This window comes from Lynx rufus, unplaced genomic scaffold (assembly GCF_022079265.1).
Source record: "Lynx rufus isolate CCGP_SWC_20201006 ecotype Redwood Valley unplaced genomic scaffold, mLynRuf1.p SCAF_6, whole genome shotgun sequence".
Taxonomy (NCBI): domain Eukaryota; kingdom Metazoa; phylum Chordata; class Mammalia; order Carnivora; family Felidae; genus Lynx; species Lynx rufus.
The window spans coordinates 124,249,177-124,266,670 of NW_025814878.1; the positions used below are offsets into that span (position 1 = coordinate 124,249,177).

A 17,494-nucleotide genomic window follows, 5' to 3' on the forward strand; every position below is an offset into this window, starting at 1 on the left:
TATTTTTCCAGCTCTTTTATCCATTGATTTCACTTGTGATATTTATATTTTGGTCATTTGTTCATATATATGGTCACTTATGGTATTTTGGTATGTATAAACCAAATATATATACATGTAAAATAATATATATAATTACACATGTATAGATAAATATATTAAATACAAAAATATGTCAAGTGCATATACTTACATGTAACAAATATATACACCCAATAAAATATACATATATACTAAAATACCGAGATGTAAAATACGTTATTAAAACAACAAACAAAAAGCCAAAAAGCCCATGTACTTTTCTTACTCCATGAAACCAACAACTATATTACATAATCTTACATACTGAGATCTATTTCTGGATTCTCTATTCTGTTCCACGAAACACTTCTGATAGTATGTTCTAATAGATACTTCTTATAGAAAGTGCTCTACTATTCATTCTTTCTTTGTATCATTTTCTTGATTATTGCCAAGTAATTACTCTTACAAATGAACTCTGTTATTTTATTCAAGACAAAAAAAATCCTCTGTTGTGATTCCAATTGGAAATGCACTATGTTTATATACTAATTTGGGGAGACTTAAAAAATGGAGATATCACATCCAAAACCATATTTGTCTTTTCATTGGTTTTTCATGTCTCTTTTTAAGATTTAATAGCTGCTTTATTTGCACTGTGTGTCTTGGTTTTTAAAATTTGTTTTTACATCTCATAGTTTTAGTAAGTTTTATATGTGGAATATTTTTTCTTATTTCTATTTCTAGGTCCTCACTGCTAAAGAGAAAGGCTATTGACTTTTTAAAATTTATTTTATATCCAGCCATCTTACCAGTTTTAACACTGTGCTTTTTTTCTTGAATCTGTTGGGTATATATATATATATATATACACTATCATAGCATTAGCAAAATATGTAATTTTATTCTTTCCCAGTATTTATAGGATATTTCTCTTAAATTGTTCATTTGCTGAAATCCTGAAAGCAATGCTTAACAACAACAACAACAACAACAACAACAAAAGAATGACAATAACAGGTATCTCTGCCTAATTTCTGATTATAATTAAATGAATTTTTTGCCACTTAAGATACCAAAAGTTGTTGGTTTGGGGTAAATAATCTTTATTATAATTGAGGAGATTTCTTTTACTTTTATCTTATTTAAAGTCTTTAAAAAAACAGCTGCTGAGTTTAATATGTTCCTTTCAGTGAGTATTAGTTTGATTGCCTGGTTTTTATTTTATTTATATATAGGATTGTATGGACAGCTTTTTTGATATCGAACCATTTTTGGTTTTTTGTGCATGTGTTTACTTGCTATATTTGTAATGTCTAGATAAATATTTACTAAAATGTGTCAAATGTTAATAGCTATAACATAAAGGATTCCAGGATAAAATTAATTGGGGAAACACTGAACCAAACAGACTTAAATGGTACCTTCTTGAACTGTTAAGCTAATGTGTATTGTCAGCCTACAAAAGGAGATTAGAGTATAAATGTTTAGTGAACTTTATTTGATGGTCTATATTTTATGAGCCATTACACGGGAGCAATTTAGAGCAAAGCAAACTTTGGGAAATGCTTGTATGGAGATTATATACTAAGAATTGCAAATAATTTTGGTACATAAAACCAAATAAATCATAAGAGTAGAGCTGATAAACTAAAAGCCACACTATAGGATTGCAAAGCCATTTGTGAAAAATAATTTAATTAACTAACATTTTGTATTAATTGTACTCACTTTTAGTATGTAAGAATTTTACCAGGGTAGGCCCAAATTATTGGTGTTTGGCATTATACAGACCCATCTTAGAATATAAGGTTGTCCTGGAGCTGGATATGGTCCCAGGTCCAGCCAATTGTCACAGTATAATTCTAGGAAATAACACAATTGCACCTGTATCCCTTTCTACTATGCAACCCATGATATCATGACAATCATGATGTGATGACATAGATGGACTATCATGACATGACTTATGTGTGGCACTTACCAATGACATATTCCACTCTGAAGAAATCCCTTCTGGGGTCGTATGGACGATTGAAGTCAATCTGAATGAAGAAAGACTGTCCTCTACGTACAATCAGGTGGTTGTTTTCATACTTGTCAGTGTGGTGGTCCACTTTGTTGCTGTCCCATCTCTCCTTGAACAGGTGAACATTTGTGACATTAAGGTAGTCTACACACATAGAAAACAATTAAGGGAAACCATTGAGTAACTTTGGTTTAACCACAAACTCAAAAAAAAATAGATTGTTTTTTCTTGAAGAAGCAAGTTAATGAGGCCCGTTAGATAGAACCCTCTACAGGGGGCTGGTGGATTTGGGGGTCAGTCTCTTGTGACATTCCTGTTCTAACAATGACTTTAAAAGCTTCCCCCCCTCTAATCTCATTTTATACCACAGGGCACTTTTGTAGGATAGACAGAGCAGTGTTGATGATGCCTCCATACAGGTCTAGGTACAGAGAAACTAGGACCAGAGTTCAAGTCTTCACATTCCTACACTCACACTTCTTTCATGATGGCAGGTGGTCACCATCATGACTACCAACTCACTATGTCACTAACTAGGGATAAGCAGAGTATAGCCACTTCAATTTTCTTATCTTTAAAAAGGGAAGAATCAAATATGATAAACCCTCAAAGAGATGTTACAAGGACAAAGTTAACCTTTAATCCAAAATTCTCCTCTTACTTTAGAAAGGGTCAAAAATCTCCTTTTGTTATTTCTAAAAGTAGATCTGATTCCTCAAAGGCAAGAAAGAAAAGAACAAGTGTGGAGAAAGGATACTGACATTTCATTGAGATACATATAACGGTTTCCACTTTGAACATGCAGGAACAAGCTTCACATTTCCCTAGCTCCTAAATGACCAGTCTGGAAGTCAAACCACGGTATGCTGAAAAAATCTATAGGTTTTTCCTTTGGTTTTTGGAATTGGGAGAGTATATGTCAGTTATACACTTATTTGAGACATGATAGCACCAGGTAACAGTTAGATCCCCTCCCACCTTTCTCCCGTTTCCTCTGCAAATGATCACTCAACGTGGAGGTCACTCTACCCATCTACATTGTAGTTTGCAAGATCTAGTCTAGAGACAGATTTCTGTGCTCACACTTGGAATTCTAAAGGGGAATTCATGAGAGAGGCTGGTGGGGGTACACTAGCCTCCTGCCCACCCACCCTTTCCCTGAACCCACCTGTTGCATGCTTTGCCCTCATGGCTGTGAACACAGGGTGCACAGCTGCTGAGTCTGTATCACGCTGGATCATCACCCTCAAAGACTCCAGTGCCTTCCTTTGCTTTTACACAGGAATCCTGTGTAAAAGGACACCTGGTCCCCTCTGAACCCATTTTTGTCTCATAGGTGAAATCAAGAAGTTGGACTCATTAAGATACTCTCCAGTTCAAAAGTCTAGGAGTTCCTGAAACATTCTTCATTAATTCAAAGTCCAGGTAATCCTGAATGTGAATCTCAGGCGTCTTAATTACTTAGGTAAGGGATGTCGCCTCATAGCAGCTGAGTTTTTTCTCACCTTTCAAATGAGGATACTAAAACTTTGAGAATTTCTACAAAGATTCAATGACATAACATGACGACGGCTCTCATACTATGCCTGGCATATAGTGGGGCCATAGTCTTACTTGTGGAGAGCTTAAATATAAACTGATGGTCGGTGTGATGCTCAGTGGGTTACTGTGACTGTGATATTACAGCACATAGAAAGTGCAAGATACAGTTTTATTTTTACCCCATCGCAGAACCCTGAACATGGTCCCCTGAAGGGCACTTTCCTTCCATTATGCTGTGGGTGGAAGATGTTTAATTCTCTAGACCTCTCTCTTCTAAGCTGCCTTTCCCCTAAGTTCTCTGACCTTATTAAGGTTACAGTCCCCAGTGTTAAGCCAACTTCAGAAAGAGCTAGAGAATCATAAATGTCTTAGTTGAAAAGGACCTTAGTAATCAACTCATCTGGTCATCTTTCTTCACACTGTACCTTTCCATAACGTTTCATTTTGTTTAAATGTCTAAAAACTTAATCCTCAGAAATGGGTTTAATCAGGTCTCCATCAGCATGATTGGAAGGAATGCACTGATATAGCCTCACAGAATCTCTGAGGGCAAAGGCACTTTCTAGAGCATCTGATAGACCTATGTACTGCATGAAACATCTTGAAAGCCCGAATGCTTAGGCTTTTTGTCTTCATCTGAATGGGAAACCCACTATCTTGCAAGGCGAACAGTCCATTTTTAAACAATTTTAATTATTTGAAAAACTCCCGTAAGATGAACTGACATTTGCTTCCTTGCAATTTTTCTAACAATGGATCCTGGTTCTGACTTCTGGATAAATATAGAATGCATTCTATTCATTTCATCTGGTACTCCTTAGGTATGTAAAAGCTTCTATTCCTTTGACTAAAACCATTTCTTCCACTGTTCTTTTCCAGACCTTTTACCCACTACTTTGTTCTGGAATATATTCCATTTTATAAATTCCCAATGAAAAACAATGAGACCACTACATCTTTCCAAATAAATAGTATATTTCTGTTATTTCAGTCCAAGATATCATTAGTATTTTAAATAGTTCTATCTTATTATTGATCAACGTGAAGCACCTGATAAAGCGAAAGCCTTAAAAATACATTGTGATGTCATTTCTATGATTAGGACTCAATCTAGACCCTTAGAAACCACTCACTTATGTTGCTATTTAGCCATATCTATGCAAAGATTTTCTTCTTTGTAGCTCAGTGTTAAGGTTTTACATGTATCTATGTTGAATTTCATCTTATTGCATTTGGTTAATTGCTCCAAGCTTTTAATGTAATTTTAGACCCTAAGCATATATTCAGTGTATTTAATACTCTCCCCAACTTGCTGTCCTCCAGGAATTTTATGTGTGTCATTTTATGTTGCCATTCAAGATATGAATATAAATGCTGATTAGGTCACTGCCTAGTAAATACAACCTAGATAAATAAACAGTGGTAGATACTAAAAATTGAAAAGATAGTTATGACATGGCACCATAAATATTCTGATAAAGTGGTACAGGGTATTTGATGGAGGAGGGTATCTGGAAGGTATAGGGAACCTGTAACCAAGATTTGGCAGGGGGGATTAAGGAAGCTCCTTGGAAGAAGTGAGGTATATAAACAATGGTCAGAAAGGTGAGCAAGTTTTCCAGGTAGAAAAAGGGGTGGGGAAGGATGTTTCAGGGAGAGAGGAGGATGAGTGAAGACTGAGGCAAGAGAGTGCGTAGTTTACTTAAGAAATTGAAGCATGATTGGTTGGCTGGAATGTGCTAGTGGGACCACAGAGGAAAAGTAAGCCGGAGCCACTCATGCCAGTCCTGTAGATCATGTGAGTAATTTGGATTTTAACGGCACTGGGGATCCAGTGAAAAATCTGATACAGCAAAATGACATGATTAGATTTATGTATATAAATTTCAACTGCTTCTGGTGACAGAGTAAGAAAAGGAATGGATGGTGGCAGTGTTGGAGGCAGGAAGGTCGGCTGAGAGTCTGCTATAGCACTCCAGGTGAAGGATGGGATGAGTCTAATCTGCCTCCAGGTGATGAAAGCACTGGTTCTGGAGCACTGCCAGGATTTGCCTCATCTCATCCCACCACCTCTTCCATGATAATGTGCCCCTGAAAATAAGTATATTGGCTTTATGCCTTGGCTTCCCAAGCAGCCTTGCCAAAGGGAAATATAAAGCTAGAAAGACAAATTCAAGGTTTTTTGTTTGTTTGTTTGTTTGTTTGTTTTGTTTTAATATCTGGCTCTCACTGGTTTTATTCTTATTGCAAATGAAAACTCTGGCTTTCTAGTTCCATGAACTTGTCTAATGAATTTGGTTAATGTCTAGTGAGTCTGGTTAAAGTCAGTCTATCCCTGAAGTAGTGAAACACAGTACTACTTCTGTGGGGTACTGATATCTATTGGAAGAATAAGAGTTCCACGGTTAAACCAGTTTGGGAAAATGCTGCTTAACCAAAGTCAATCAGGATTCTTGCAGGATTTATGGGAGACTTTAATATATTGATGTGCATTGTAAATATCCTATAGGTGCCATGTTTTCCAAACTTAAATGCTCATGGGGACTATTTTCTGTGGAGTTCAGTGTTTTGCAGAATATGTTCCGGGTGATGCTTCACTACTTACTAATTGTGCAACCTCAGAGAAGTTATTTAATCTCTCTGAGCTTCAGTTTTCTTTCCTTTAAAAAGATAATGGAATGTTTGCTTTACAGGGTTCGTGTAGGGATTAAATGAAAAAATATATATAAACTGCTTTAGCACAGTGTCTGGCCCTAGCAAATTCTCACAAATTATTTTCATTGTATTATCATTGTTATTATTAAGAGAGGAGAATAGCATAGTGGATAAGAGTATAGATTTTCGAGGCAGATTTTCTGGACTCAAATCCCAGTTCTGGCACTGACTATCACCATGACTTTGGACCAGTTATACAAACTTCCTGTGCCTCCGTTTTATCACCTGCAAAATGGGGAGGTGTATTCTGAGAAGACAGGCTTGCTTTTCTTTTCTTGCATTTCCACAAGTGGATGAAATAAATTTCCCCTCCTTATTCCCCTCCATATTCCCAGAATATGTTTTTCCTTTTTTTAATAAAAATTTATCATCATGAAGCACTTTGTGTCATCTTAATATAGGCCATTTATCTATGAAACTATAAGCCTTTGCGGACAAGATCTCATCTTCACTGTACCTGGGAAGACGTGAAAAGACGCCATGGGAAATATGCCACTTTTTACTTTAAACAAATGTAATGCCTGAAAATTTGGAACTTAGAGTTGGTTATTCATCATAAAATGGATATTCTATTTATCAGAAGATTAATCACGGGAGTCCTTTAAATGTTATTTATCAGACAATTTCATTCTTAACAGATACCAATTTCAGGACTATATATAGTATATTGTATATATGTGTGTATAGTATATTATATATTGTACAGCGTTGAAGATAGTGATCTGTGGTTTCATAATATGAGGCCCCCAGAGTAGCACTTTCATTTCAGACAGGAATAAAGATTCCATGCCTTGATAGTTCATAATTCATATATTACTTATAACATAAGGTAAATAAGAGTACTAATAGATTCTTTTGAGTCTATAAAACATAAGCCAAAAAAACCACTACGGTTTCATAGTGAAAGCAAAAATATATATAATATGTTTACATTTGTCACATAAATATATATTAAATATATTTATAAATATAAATTAAATAATAATATATAAAATGAACATATGTTAGCATATACATGAAGAATTTGTTTTTTTTTTTTTTTTTTAAATTTGTTTTTCAACGTTTATTTATTTTTGGGACAGAGAGAGACAGAGCATGAACGGGCGAGGGGCAGAGAGAGAGGGAGACACAGAATCGGAAACAGGCTCCAGGCTCCGAGCCATCAGCCCAGAGCCCGACGCGGGGCTCGAACTCACGGACCGCGAGATCGTGACCTGGCTGAAGTCGGACGCTCAACCGACTGCGCCACCCAGGCGCCCCATGAAGAATTTGTTTTAAAATAATGTAGTCTGCAATGTTATAATTTTGATAATGCTTATTCTAAGTATGGAGTTTTAAAAAATTCTATTTTTTGGGGCGCCTGGGTGGCGCAGTCGGTTAAGCGTCCGACTTCAGCCAGGTCACGATCTCGCGGTCCGTGAGTTCGAGCCCCGCGTCGGGCTCTGGGCTGATGGCTCGGAGCCTGGAGCCTGTTTCCGATTCTGTGTCTCCCTCTCTCTCTGCCCCTCGCCCGTTCATGCTCTGTCTCTCTCTGTCCCAAAAATAAATAAATGTTGAAAAAAAAAATTCTATTTTTTTCTAAATGATCTTTTCATTCTTTACTGCAACAATCCTCCAACAGGTCAGTGCCTACAGGAAAAAAGGAAAAAAAAAAAATCATGGAAAACTACGGTTGTACTCTATGTGGGGAAAAACCAAGGCAATGATTAGTAAGATTTCCCTTTGTAATCTCTTAAAATAAAACTGCATATTAAAATAATTTAAACCAATGAAAACATTTCATTTAAAAAATAAAACTTGACCAAGACACGGAAGATTAAAAGCGACATTAAAAGTAAGAGTTTAAAGAACTAATGTTGTAGACTTTAGTCAAATGGACAAGACATATGGAAGGGTAACCAGCAGGGTTGTTTATCGTTAGAGGGAGAAGGAAAGGACAGCATAGCTCTGTGGATTTGCTAGGGGTTGGCCTGAGCACTGGGGAATAAGGTGAGGTCGTCAAACCACTGATTAAACAACACTTTTTTCATTGCTCATGGACAGTCACCACAGATCAAGCTTTGTATTTGGTGTTTATACAATACCTAGCAATAGCAAGGGGTCTATAGATGTTGGTTGTAAAATTTGAGCATAGATATAAAAACATCATAGTTCTTTCTCTTGTCCATTTTGGTCAGTGCTGTCCCTCTTCATGTAGTAAACAGTAAAGTAAACACTCATTAAGCTGGCATATTGATTTTTGCTTTGCTTATTGGATTAATGAGACATAGTTTAGATTGAAGGAGACTTCTCATCTAGGCTCCATTCGCCATAAACAGGAAATGAATTTGCTTCTCCCTGTCCAAGCCCGGTTCCTGGCAAAATAGAGCCACTCATTGCTAAGCTACTTTGTTTTTGTTTTTGTTTTTGCTTTAGAGAGATATTGTAGCTGGAAAGTTGGCAGCTTGCTCTTTCAAAGTGACAGCTTTCAAAAAGTCTACCTAACACAATTTAGCCTAATTCCAAACACATCAGAAAATGGACTGGTTAAAAAAAAAAAATCTCTCCTCATGAACCAGCTGCTTCCTGGTCCTCCTACCCTTTCCCTAATATGAAAAAAAGTAGATTATTTTCTCCTTAGGTTGTAAAAATATTCTTTGGAGAATGATTATACCTGTCACAGATGGAATCTTGAGATAAGTTAAATGTTTAGGTTCATATCCTAGGAATTCCCTAGTGAAATGAAATCCCCGTGCAATCTTCGGTAATATTATTACCAAAGTGTAGGCATAAATACTGTCCATGGGGAAGTAGGTCTGCTTATTGTTGAAACAACAGGATAAAAGTTCCTTTCTCATATTTCCTTTGGAAACCTCAAGTTTTAAAGTATCATTAATTAGAATGATTAAAAACATTTTCTTAAAAAGAAGCTTATTGTTTTTCAACTGTTGCTATTCAAATGTCCTGTACTGTAAACTGTATAAGAAATGCTTAGCTGCCCAGAGCAAGCTGGAGTAAGAAGTGAGACCAGCATCTTCTCCAGGGACTGAAATCTGTCTGGCCTACCTCTTCTCTTGCTGGAAGTATCTCAACAGCAGCCTCCAAGTATATTTCCTTCTCTCCATTTCCCCCTCACCATTAGAATTGCCTTCATGAAACATAATTCTGATGATTTCATTTTGCTATTTAGAATCCTTTGCAAGGAGGAAAGGTAAGGTCTCAGTGTACCTCAGTGTACAATAGGTCCCTGCCTACTTTCCCCAGGCTTATCCCCCACCATATCCCCATTACTTGATAAATACTGTTCTCTCTGCTAGAAATGCAGTTCCCATGCATTGCCTGTCTGGAAGACTCCTATTCATCCTCTGAGACCCAACTCAGTTGTCCTCTTTCTCACTGTACCCACACCAAGTTATTCCTTTCTCTGTTCTTTTGCTGCAATAGGCATAATTTCTGTTACGCTATTTTTGCATGGAATTTCAATGATCTTTTCTGTGTCTATATCATCTACTAAATCGAGAGCCACTTGAAGCCAGGGATTGGCTTACTCATCTTTGTGTCCCCAGAGAGAACTTAGCATAGTTCCTGACACACAGGTGGCAGTCATTAAATGCTTTTACACAAACCGAATGAAAGAATGAATTGATTCTATACAACCTCATTTCTGAATCATACATTAAATGTCTTTCTTATTCTTTTAAAAATCTTCAACCCAGAGAGGTTTATTCTGCACAAAGGAGAGATTTATAATTAATTAGTTAACTAGTTGATCTGGTTCTGACAGGGAATGGGGTGGGAAGGAGGAGATGCTCAGAAAGGTACAAGACTCCATTAGCTTGAAAGATTCGAGATCTCTCCTGCATTTGATTTTTTTTTAGAAATCCAGACTTGCTTTACAGTTGAATTGATCCCATTAGATGTATCCAATAAGGATTATAATCATTACTGTAAATGATCACTATGGTTAACAATGCAGAGTCAAACCAGACCAAGAATATGAGGTTATCTTCCTGAACATTACATCTCCTAAAATAACCTTTGAGACCAGGAAAACTGTAAAGAGATTTTCAGAAATAACCACTGAGCATGCAGAACAGTCTAATAGGAAGAGATGCAAATCTAGAAATCTGAGGAGATTTTCACATACCATTCTCAGCTACAACTGAGTTCGGAAGAGGGCATTAAGGACCCCTAAAAACACATGAAGATGTCAAACATCACCAGTGAGACTAGCTGGTCCTATCTCTGGGGTTTCACTGTCACCTCAAATATTTCAATTTTTTGTAAATAGTGTGCTGCTGGATGGGAGGAACTTTATGTGAGTTTATACAATCTGAAATGCAGGCTAAAGTCATTCTTAACCAAATACTCACAAAAGCTATGAATTAAGGGTATTATTCACATTCAGTGTATATTATATACATCGACTGCCACAAGGCTGTTTGAAGCGAAAAATCTGCCATTTCCCCCCTTTCCTCCTCTTGCTTTTCTGCCTTTTCAGTCAGCTTGGTACAAGTAGCTTGCTAAAGGGACGCTTTTGGAAAAAATGAGGAGAGTTTGCCTTATGACTTTGAGAGCCAAAGCGTCCTCAGGCAAGGGCTCAGGGAGATCCAAGCCCTCTTGGACGCCCCTAGTGGTCACTGCATAAACTGCAAGAAGACAGAAGTTAAATACCGTGACTACTTTAGCAGGGGATAACTTGGGACAAGTTGATGTATTTCGTGTCAGAGAAATTTGAAATATAAAGGATAAGTAGGAGACAGTCCTCCTTGATCAGGTGGTTTATACGCTGGTATTTTCTTCTGTTCTACTCATCTAGGACTTTCCTCTATGCTCCCTGGGTTCTGAGACCCTATTCTCATAGTGAGTAGCAATTAGCTCACATTAAATACATGCATGTTTATGAAATCTGGAACATGCTATTAATAATAAGATTATAATGACTCTAGGGCTGGTGAGTCATTCAATTCTCCAGTGACTGACTGTTCATTCATTGTACAGTCATTGGACACTCACACACCTCTGCCAAGGTCTGTAATAGGTATCCCAGAATGTCACTTGGGCTGTGGATACATGATGACTGATTTTTCCAAATAATTCTCTTCAATATAATTCCCCACCTGTGCCTCCAAAAATAAACAAAAAACAGTAAACCCAGGTTTGTTTGTTTTTTAAATCAACCCACCTGCTCAAGTTTTCTGGAAGTTTTGATTTCTTATTAGCAACATTTTGTTCAGATTTCAGGTAGACAGACCCTGCAGGTGGTTACACATTCCCCTTGGAAGTGGTGGGCCCCTTTCACTGTGGTGGGCCCCTAACCTAGTAGGGTATGATAACCTGCTTCTGAATCAAGGAGCATTTGTAGGTCACGTCCTATGGATCAGGTGTCTCATGGGCACTGGTCATTTGATCACAATGGCAGCTGTAAAGTAGGTATTGCTTCCATTTTCCTGATGGAGAAAATGAAGCTCCCCTGGGTGACAAAGTAAGCAAGTGGCAAATGTGGAAACAGAACCCAGGTCTTCTGAGTCTCGGACCAGGGTGTTCTTTGCTACATCTCACTGTCTCTGTGCACATTTCTCTTCACTGATCCTGTGCCCCTCTCTCTTTCTGTTCTTCCTGCCCTCTTCTTTTAGCACCTTGGCCACCATTCCCCAGGGCCCAGAGTCTTCTCTGCCAGAGGGGAATTTTTCTAGAAAACTGAATACACCAAGGTAATCTGCTTGATAATTTTACATGCTCATGCTTTCCAATTTTATTTACATTCAAAAGATGGAAGGAAGGAAGGAAGGAAGGAAGGAAGGAAGGAAGGAAGGATCCTATCTTAGATTGGTCCGTGAAGGAGTGGACATTAATTACTTGCTTTGGCCTCAGTTTCCTCACCTGTAACATGAGAATTTAGATGATTGAATCTTCCTCACCTATAACATGAGGATTAGCAAGTCCTTTTTAACTCTGTTCTGTGGCTCTACTGATGAAGTTGTAGAGAATGTGGCACCCAGCTGGGAGAGATAGCTCAGAACTACAAGTTCACAAGTTTGTCCGGACCCTTCTATTAAGCTGAAGATGCCCTTCTGTGAGTTCTCTCCTCCAAATTTGGATGGTACCTTAATGGATGGTACTAGATCTCTCTCTGTTTTCACAATTGAATATCAACCAGCTAGATGTGATAGTAACACAATCAAATCTGTCCACAATGTCGAGAAGTTCTGATTTGCTGGACTTGTTAGTGATCGGCATTGTTCTTTTTCTTTGCTTTCAACTGCTGACCTCTTTCTGATGAGGCAAATTAGCCACACACCCCAAGGTGATGGTGGGCACCTACCCAAGCAAGTGGGTGTTCACACCCAATGAAACTTAGCACAGAGCCCCCTCAGGACCAAAAATGGGCTTGGTGCATGTGTGCTACTGACAAAAAGTGCTCCCTGCTAGATGCCATTCAGGGACATGAGTCTGAATGTCCCTGCCATGGCCCAAGGGAATGGCACCTGTGTCACCAAGCCACTGCTGGCACCTGGGTCCCATCACAGCTGACAGGGCTGAGCGGAGGTCAGCTTCTGGCTGCTACTCCCAGAGCAGGTCCCTGGGGATCAGTGGAGGCAAGAGCAGGGGAAGCAGCTTGCCTCACCTGCTCAGCAGACTGCTCTGGAGACAAATAGAGGGTTTCCATCTCCATTACTGTCAGAGTCTGGCATCTTTCTCCAGCTCTGAAATTCACAGTGATGGAGAGAGGAGGGAGGAGGGAGAAGGAAGGAGGCACAAGCCAGACAATCAAAACAGCCACAATATTTTGGAAGTGGAAACTTCCAGCTAGAGAGTATTTTTAAAACAGAACGGTAGCCCTGGAAGAAGCACCCGCTAAGCCAGCGCCCTTGTTTTATAGAGGAAATAGCCAAGAGGTAGAAAGACAAAGTGACTTCCCTGGGATCACAAAGCTATTAAGTGGCAGAACTGGGACGAGAATCTGAGTCTTTGGTCCTTTAACCACTCCAAAGAAGGCCTGGGAGTCTTTTCTTTAATACCAGACACTGGCAGGGGCATCTCTTTTGTGGGAGCTTAGTGGAGACAAAGGGTGCTGACCCAGCCAGCACCTGCAGGGAGAAGCAGGTGGCTGTGCCTGTACCTTGCAGGTTGAAGCCCCGGGGGGTCAGCCCCTGCAGCTCCACAGTGGGGAGGTCATCCTCTGCCGCATTGGAGGCGTTTCGGGGCAGGGCTCGCCTGCCTCCAAGTGCAGGTGCGGAGGTCTCCGACATTCTTAGCTTCACAAGCTCCTTGGGAGGAGGGATGGGGGGGGGGGGAGGGGAAGGGAGACACAGAAAAGGAATGTGAGGTGAATTACATTGGAGACAAGGATTCAAAAATAGAGAAACAGACATATCTGTGTGAGATAGCACTGGAGCAACACATTTTGAGTTTCGCATAAATAAAACTTGCGAAGTGGCAGTAAGGATTAGTCTAATGATGGAGTATAGCTCCCCAAGGATCTTGGGGAGATTTCTTGTTTGTCAAAACATATGGAAAGCAGAAGAAAAGGGCGTTATTTGAAGAATGAAAAATGTAAACGATTTTAGAAAGCAGGTTTTTTTTTTTTTAATCCCTTCATTACCTCTAAAGGCTGTATCTTTGTGAGAAATGTTTACTGTCATATGCCTGTATGTATGTCCATTTCATACAGGCTTAGGAAGCCTAAGTTACTTTTAAGAACAACCTCATCCAGCCGTGTTTAGATAAGCAGCATCCTCTAAAGCATTCATGTTTGCAGTGTAATTCAACCTATGTTTAGTGAGGGCCTACTATGTGCCAGGCTGTGATGTACACCGGAGAACGAAACAGAGGATTGTTGACCTAGAGTCTAGTGAGGGTTAGGGTGGAGCCCACACTTTCCAGAAGTAAACACAAAGGGGTATAAGAAGGTGGCCATTACTTTGGAGCCAGGACCACACAGAGGAGAAGGCAGATGGAGTCTGTGGGGGGGGGGGGACATTGGCAATTTTAAATAAGGCTATAAATAGCCTTTCTCTAAATGTACTTGGTCAGTGGTGCTAACAGTGCCTTAGCTCCAAGCCTACTTCCCTTTCCTCCGGAGTTTGTGCAGGCAAGGAGCCAGCTCAAATACCACACACCTCACTGTCACTCCCCAGTCTGTACTTGTTGACCGACTGACCAAATAAAGGGAGCCCTTGTTTCTGACCCAAATGAAGCTTTCACCTTGATCACCTGGATCACCCAGTGATGACTCTTGGCTATTTGGCTTTTTTTTTTTTTTTTTAAAAACCAAGCACACCCTCCAAAGATGAAGAGCCTCCACTATAGAGGCAAACCAGAGTAGACTGTTCTAGAAGCAAAGGCAACACAGCTGGAGACAAGATAATCACTTACTAGGGTATTTGGTCTGGGACGGAGATAGCAATGTTTCCAAGTATAAAGTCTGAATAGGTTTCCATAAATACCTACAGACATATTTACACAAAGTCTCCAGTGAACTCAGGGGACAAGGAGAAAGGGTTAATGATGGAGGGAACGCAGGGGAAAAAGCAGTCCTCTGCAGGGGAATAACAAGGGTGGGCTTAGGATCACTAGGGGAGAGAGGGTTTGGGGGTAGTACAGAGCAGAGCCCAGCAGGGCACTGGCCTGTTGGGAGAGAGAACCCAGAAAGCAGAGAGCTGGGGATCCCCAGGTGCTTGGCCAGTAAGAGGATCTTGTGCAGGCCTGGCTGGGTGGGCAGAAGCACTCCCTTCTCACAGGTGAGTGGGGGGTAGGGGGCTAGGCAGGGGCTCAAGTTCAGCTCTCGAATTGGGAAGGAAACAGAGGATGCACAGGGACAGAAAGCCGAGCCAAGTAAGTGTTCTTACCTAGCTCTATCTCTCTATCTCTCTCCATCCTTCTGTCTCACCCCTCCAGAGTCCTCCCTTGGGGGAGCACTCCCAAGTCCCTCATTCCCAGCTAGTGGCCTTCTTGCAAGCAGTGCCTTCAGGGCTACGTGGAAGAGAGCCTGAGGAGCCCCCTCTGATGGAAGTGGCGCGGCGCTGGGTAGGCGCGGAGATAGGGACTAGGAACAGAACTGGACAAGGAGGCTGCCCCTCCCCCGCCCCCTACACCCGGAGCAGCCCGCTGAGGGATTTCCGGAAACCCCAGGCAGGGGGCAGACCGAGCGGGGGGCCCCTTGGCTCCTGGTTGCAGGCTCGCAGCTGCCGGGCTGCTTACCTGCGGTCCCCTCCCGAGGTGCCCTAGCCTCAGGCTGGCGCTGTGCTGCTCAGGGACACTTCCTCAAAAGGACGCAGTTAAAAGGACAAGAAAGTTGGCTCTTAAATAACATCCTAACAGCCCCCACCCTCTTCCCCCGTCCCACAGGGTTTTCTCCTCCCCCTTCTTGACAGCTGGAGCAAACCAAGCAGCTTCTAGGACTTCCTATTTACTTCTGCCACCCTGCTGTGTTATTCCGGAGTGAGCCCCTCCTCCCACCCACAACCCCCTTGACTCCCAAGTGTCCAGCCCTGCTTCTCCTGGCCATCCCCACCTTCGGTTCTGCAGCCCCTCTCCAGTGCCAAGCAGACCCTGCCTCTGCCCTTTGGTCAGAGAGGCTGGAAATGTCTTTCTGCACAGGGCAATGTCCCTGCCCTCCGGAATTCTGAGGGCCACTGGTGCGGCTCGGATGAAGAGTGCCTCTGCCCTCTTGCAGACAGGTCACAGACAGCTGTGACCATGCATGAAGCATCCCCTTCTTGTGTAAATAAGGCTGAGGGGCCTGGTCTACGTGCTGGAAACATCCATGGGAACTTCAGCTACCACCTTACTGCAAGACTTCCCACAGGAGGGGACGAGTAAATAACTTAGTGTGTCAAAAAAATTAGAAAATAACATCTTTTTTTCCCCCTGAAAACCATTCTGGTTTATCTTCAAATAACAGGAGAAATAGAAAATTTTTCTTCTATGTATATATTTTTTTCTGAGTCTTTGTATCTCTAAATAGTCCTATTTTCAAACAACCTATTTTTAACCTTCTTTACTGTCTTCAAATTTCTGACCTTGCCCCTTGATCTAATTTCATAGAGAGCACGGTAAAAAAATGCCATTGGTTAGGGATTCTCTACATTTTCTGCTACTGATCTATGAACTTGCCTGCAAACTTACCCACCTTTTCCCTTTCTTCCTCTCATTCAAGTGGGGAAGATTCCCACCTACCCCCTTGTTACATGGCAAAGTGCCCTGGGCCTTGCTGTTTTGCCTGTGGTCCATGCCACCTTCTTCTCCAGGGCCTTGCTGTGTATCTGTTCTCTCTCCTCTGTCTTCAAGCTCTCACTGTCCTGCAGCTGCTTCCCAATAGCATTTACACAACTTCAAGGCAAGTCTCTTCAATACTTTTTACAACTCTCCCTCAGCCCAGCGCCCCCCCCCCCCCCCGCCACCAGCTATTGTTCCTCTCTCTTGTCACCATTGCAAGCTTCTGGCATCTGCCCCCATCATTCTGCTGAAACCAGCCCAAGCTCACCAATGGCCCACACCAAATCCAAAGGACAGGATTTGGTTATTTACTTGACCTTTGGAGACATTGAACTTGCCCGTTCTTGCCTGAAAGGTCTTCCCCTTCCCCCTCCCACCTCTGAGACACTCTGGGGGGGGTGGGTTCCTCCAGTGCTGCACACACCCCCTTGGATAAACTCTATGTCCCCCTTGCTCTCATTTCCCATCTGAGGGCTCTCACTGCCCTGATTTCCCATGTGTCTCAGGACACATCTGTGTCCTGACATGTCCCAAATTTACGTCTTTAGCCATGATCTTTTCTATAACCTCAGACTCCCCAGTTTAACTGCTTCCCAGCCATCTTCACTTGTCATGCCCCAGGGATAACTCATACTCATCATATCTAAAATGACATGTATAATTTCCCCCTGGAAACTTGGTCCATGTCAGAAGTTCCCCGTCCCAGTATGCCACCACCCCGCCTTCCTTTGCCAAGCCAGACTTGTGGTGTTGTTCTTGACACTTCCTTCCCCCCACCCCATCCCTAAATCCAATCCCTCAACAAATACTCTCTATTCTTCCTCTTAAATGTCTGTTGAATCTACCCATTCTCTCCCACTCCCACTGTGGAGGCTCAGACCTCCACATCATCCTCTCTTGTCAAAATCACAAGAGCCACCTACTGCTTCTGATCCTGACTCCTCTAATCCATTCTCCACACTGCAGTGAGAAGCAGCTCAGTGGGGC

General features: G+C 41.2%; 1 protein-coding gene across 3 annotated transcripts in view; it reads right to left on the minus strand.

Annotated features, from left to right (window-relative positions):
* Positions 1-15,594, minus strand: part of F13A1 (coagulation factor XIII A chain) — a 165,805-nt gene extending 150,211 nt beyond the window's left edge. For 2 of the 3 annotated variants that reach the window (XM_047102950.1, XM_047102948.1), the window contains exons 1-3: positions 15,491-15,594; positions 13,410-13,557; positions 2,006-2,194 (exon numbers count right to left, since the gene is read on the minus strand). In XM_047102950.1, coding sequence (XP_046958906.1) covers positions 2,006-2,194; positions 13,410-13,539 — 319 coding nt within the window. In that variant the 5' untranslated portion in view covers positions 13,540-13,557; positions 15,491-15,594. Of the gene's footprint in view, positions 1-2,005; positions 2,195-13,409; positions 13,558-15,138; positions 15,284-15,490 lie in introns of those variants that run through there. The other variant, XM_047102949.1, reaches the window with a different exon arrangement.
* Between the last annotated feature and the right edge of the window lie 1,900 nt (positions 15,595-17,494).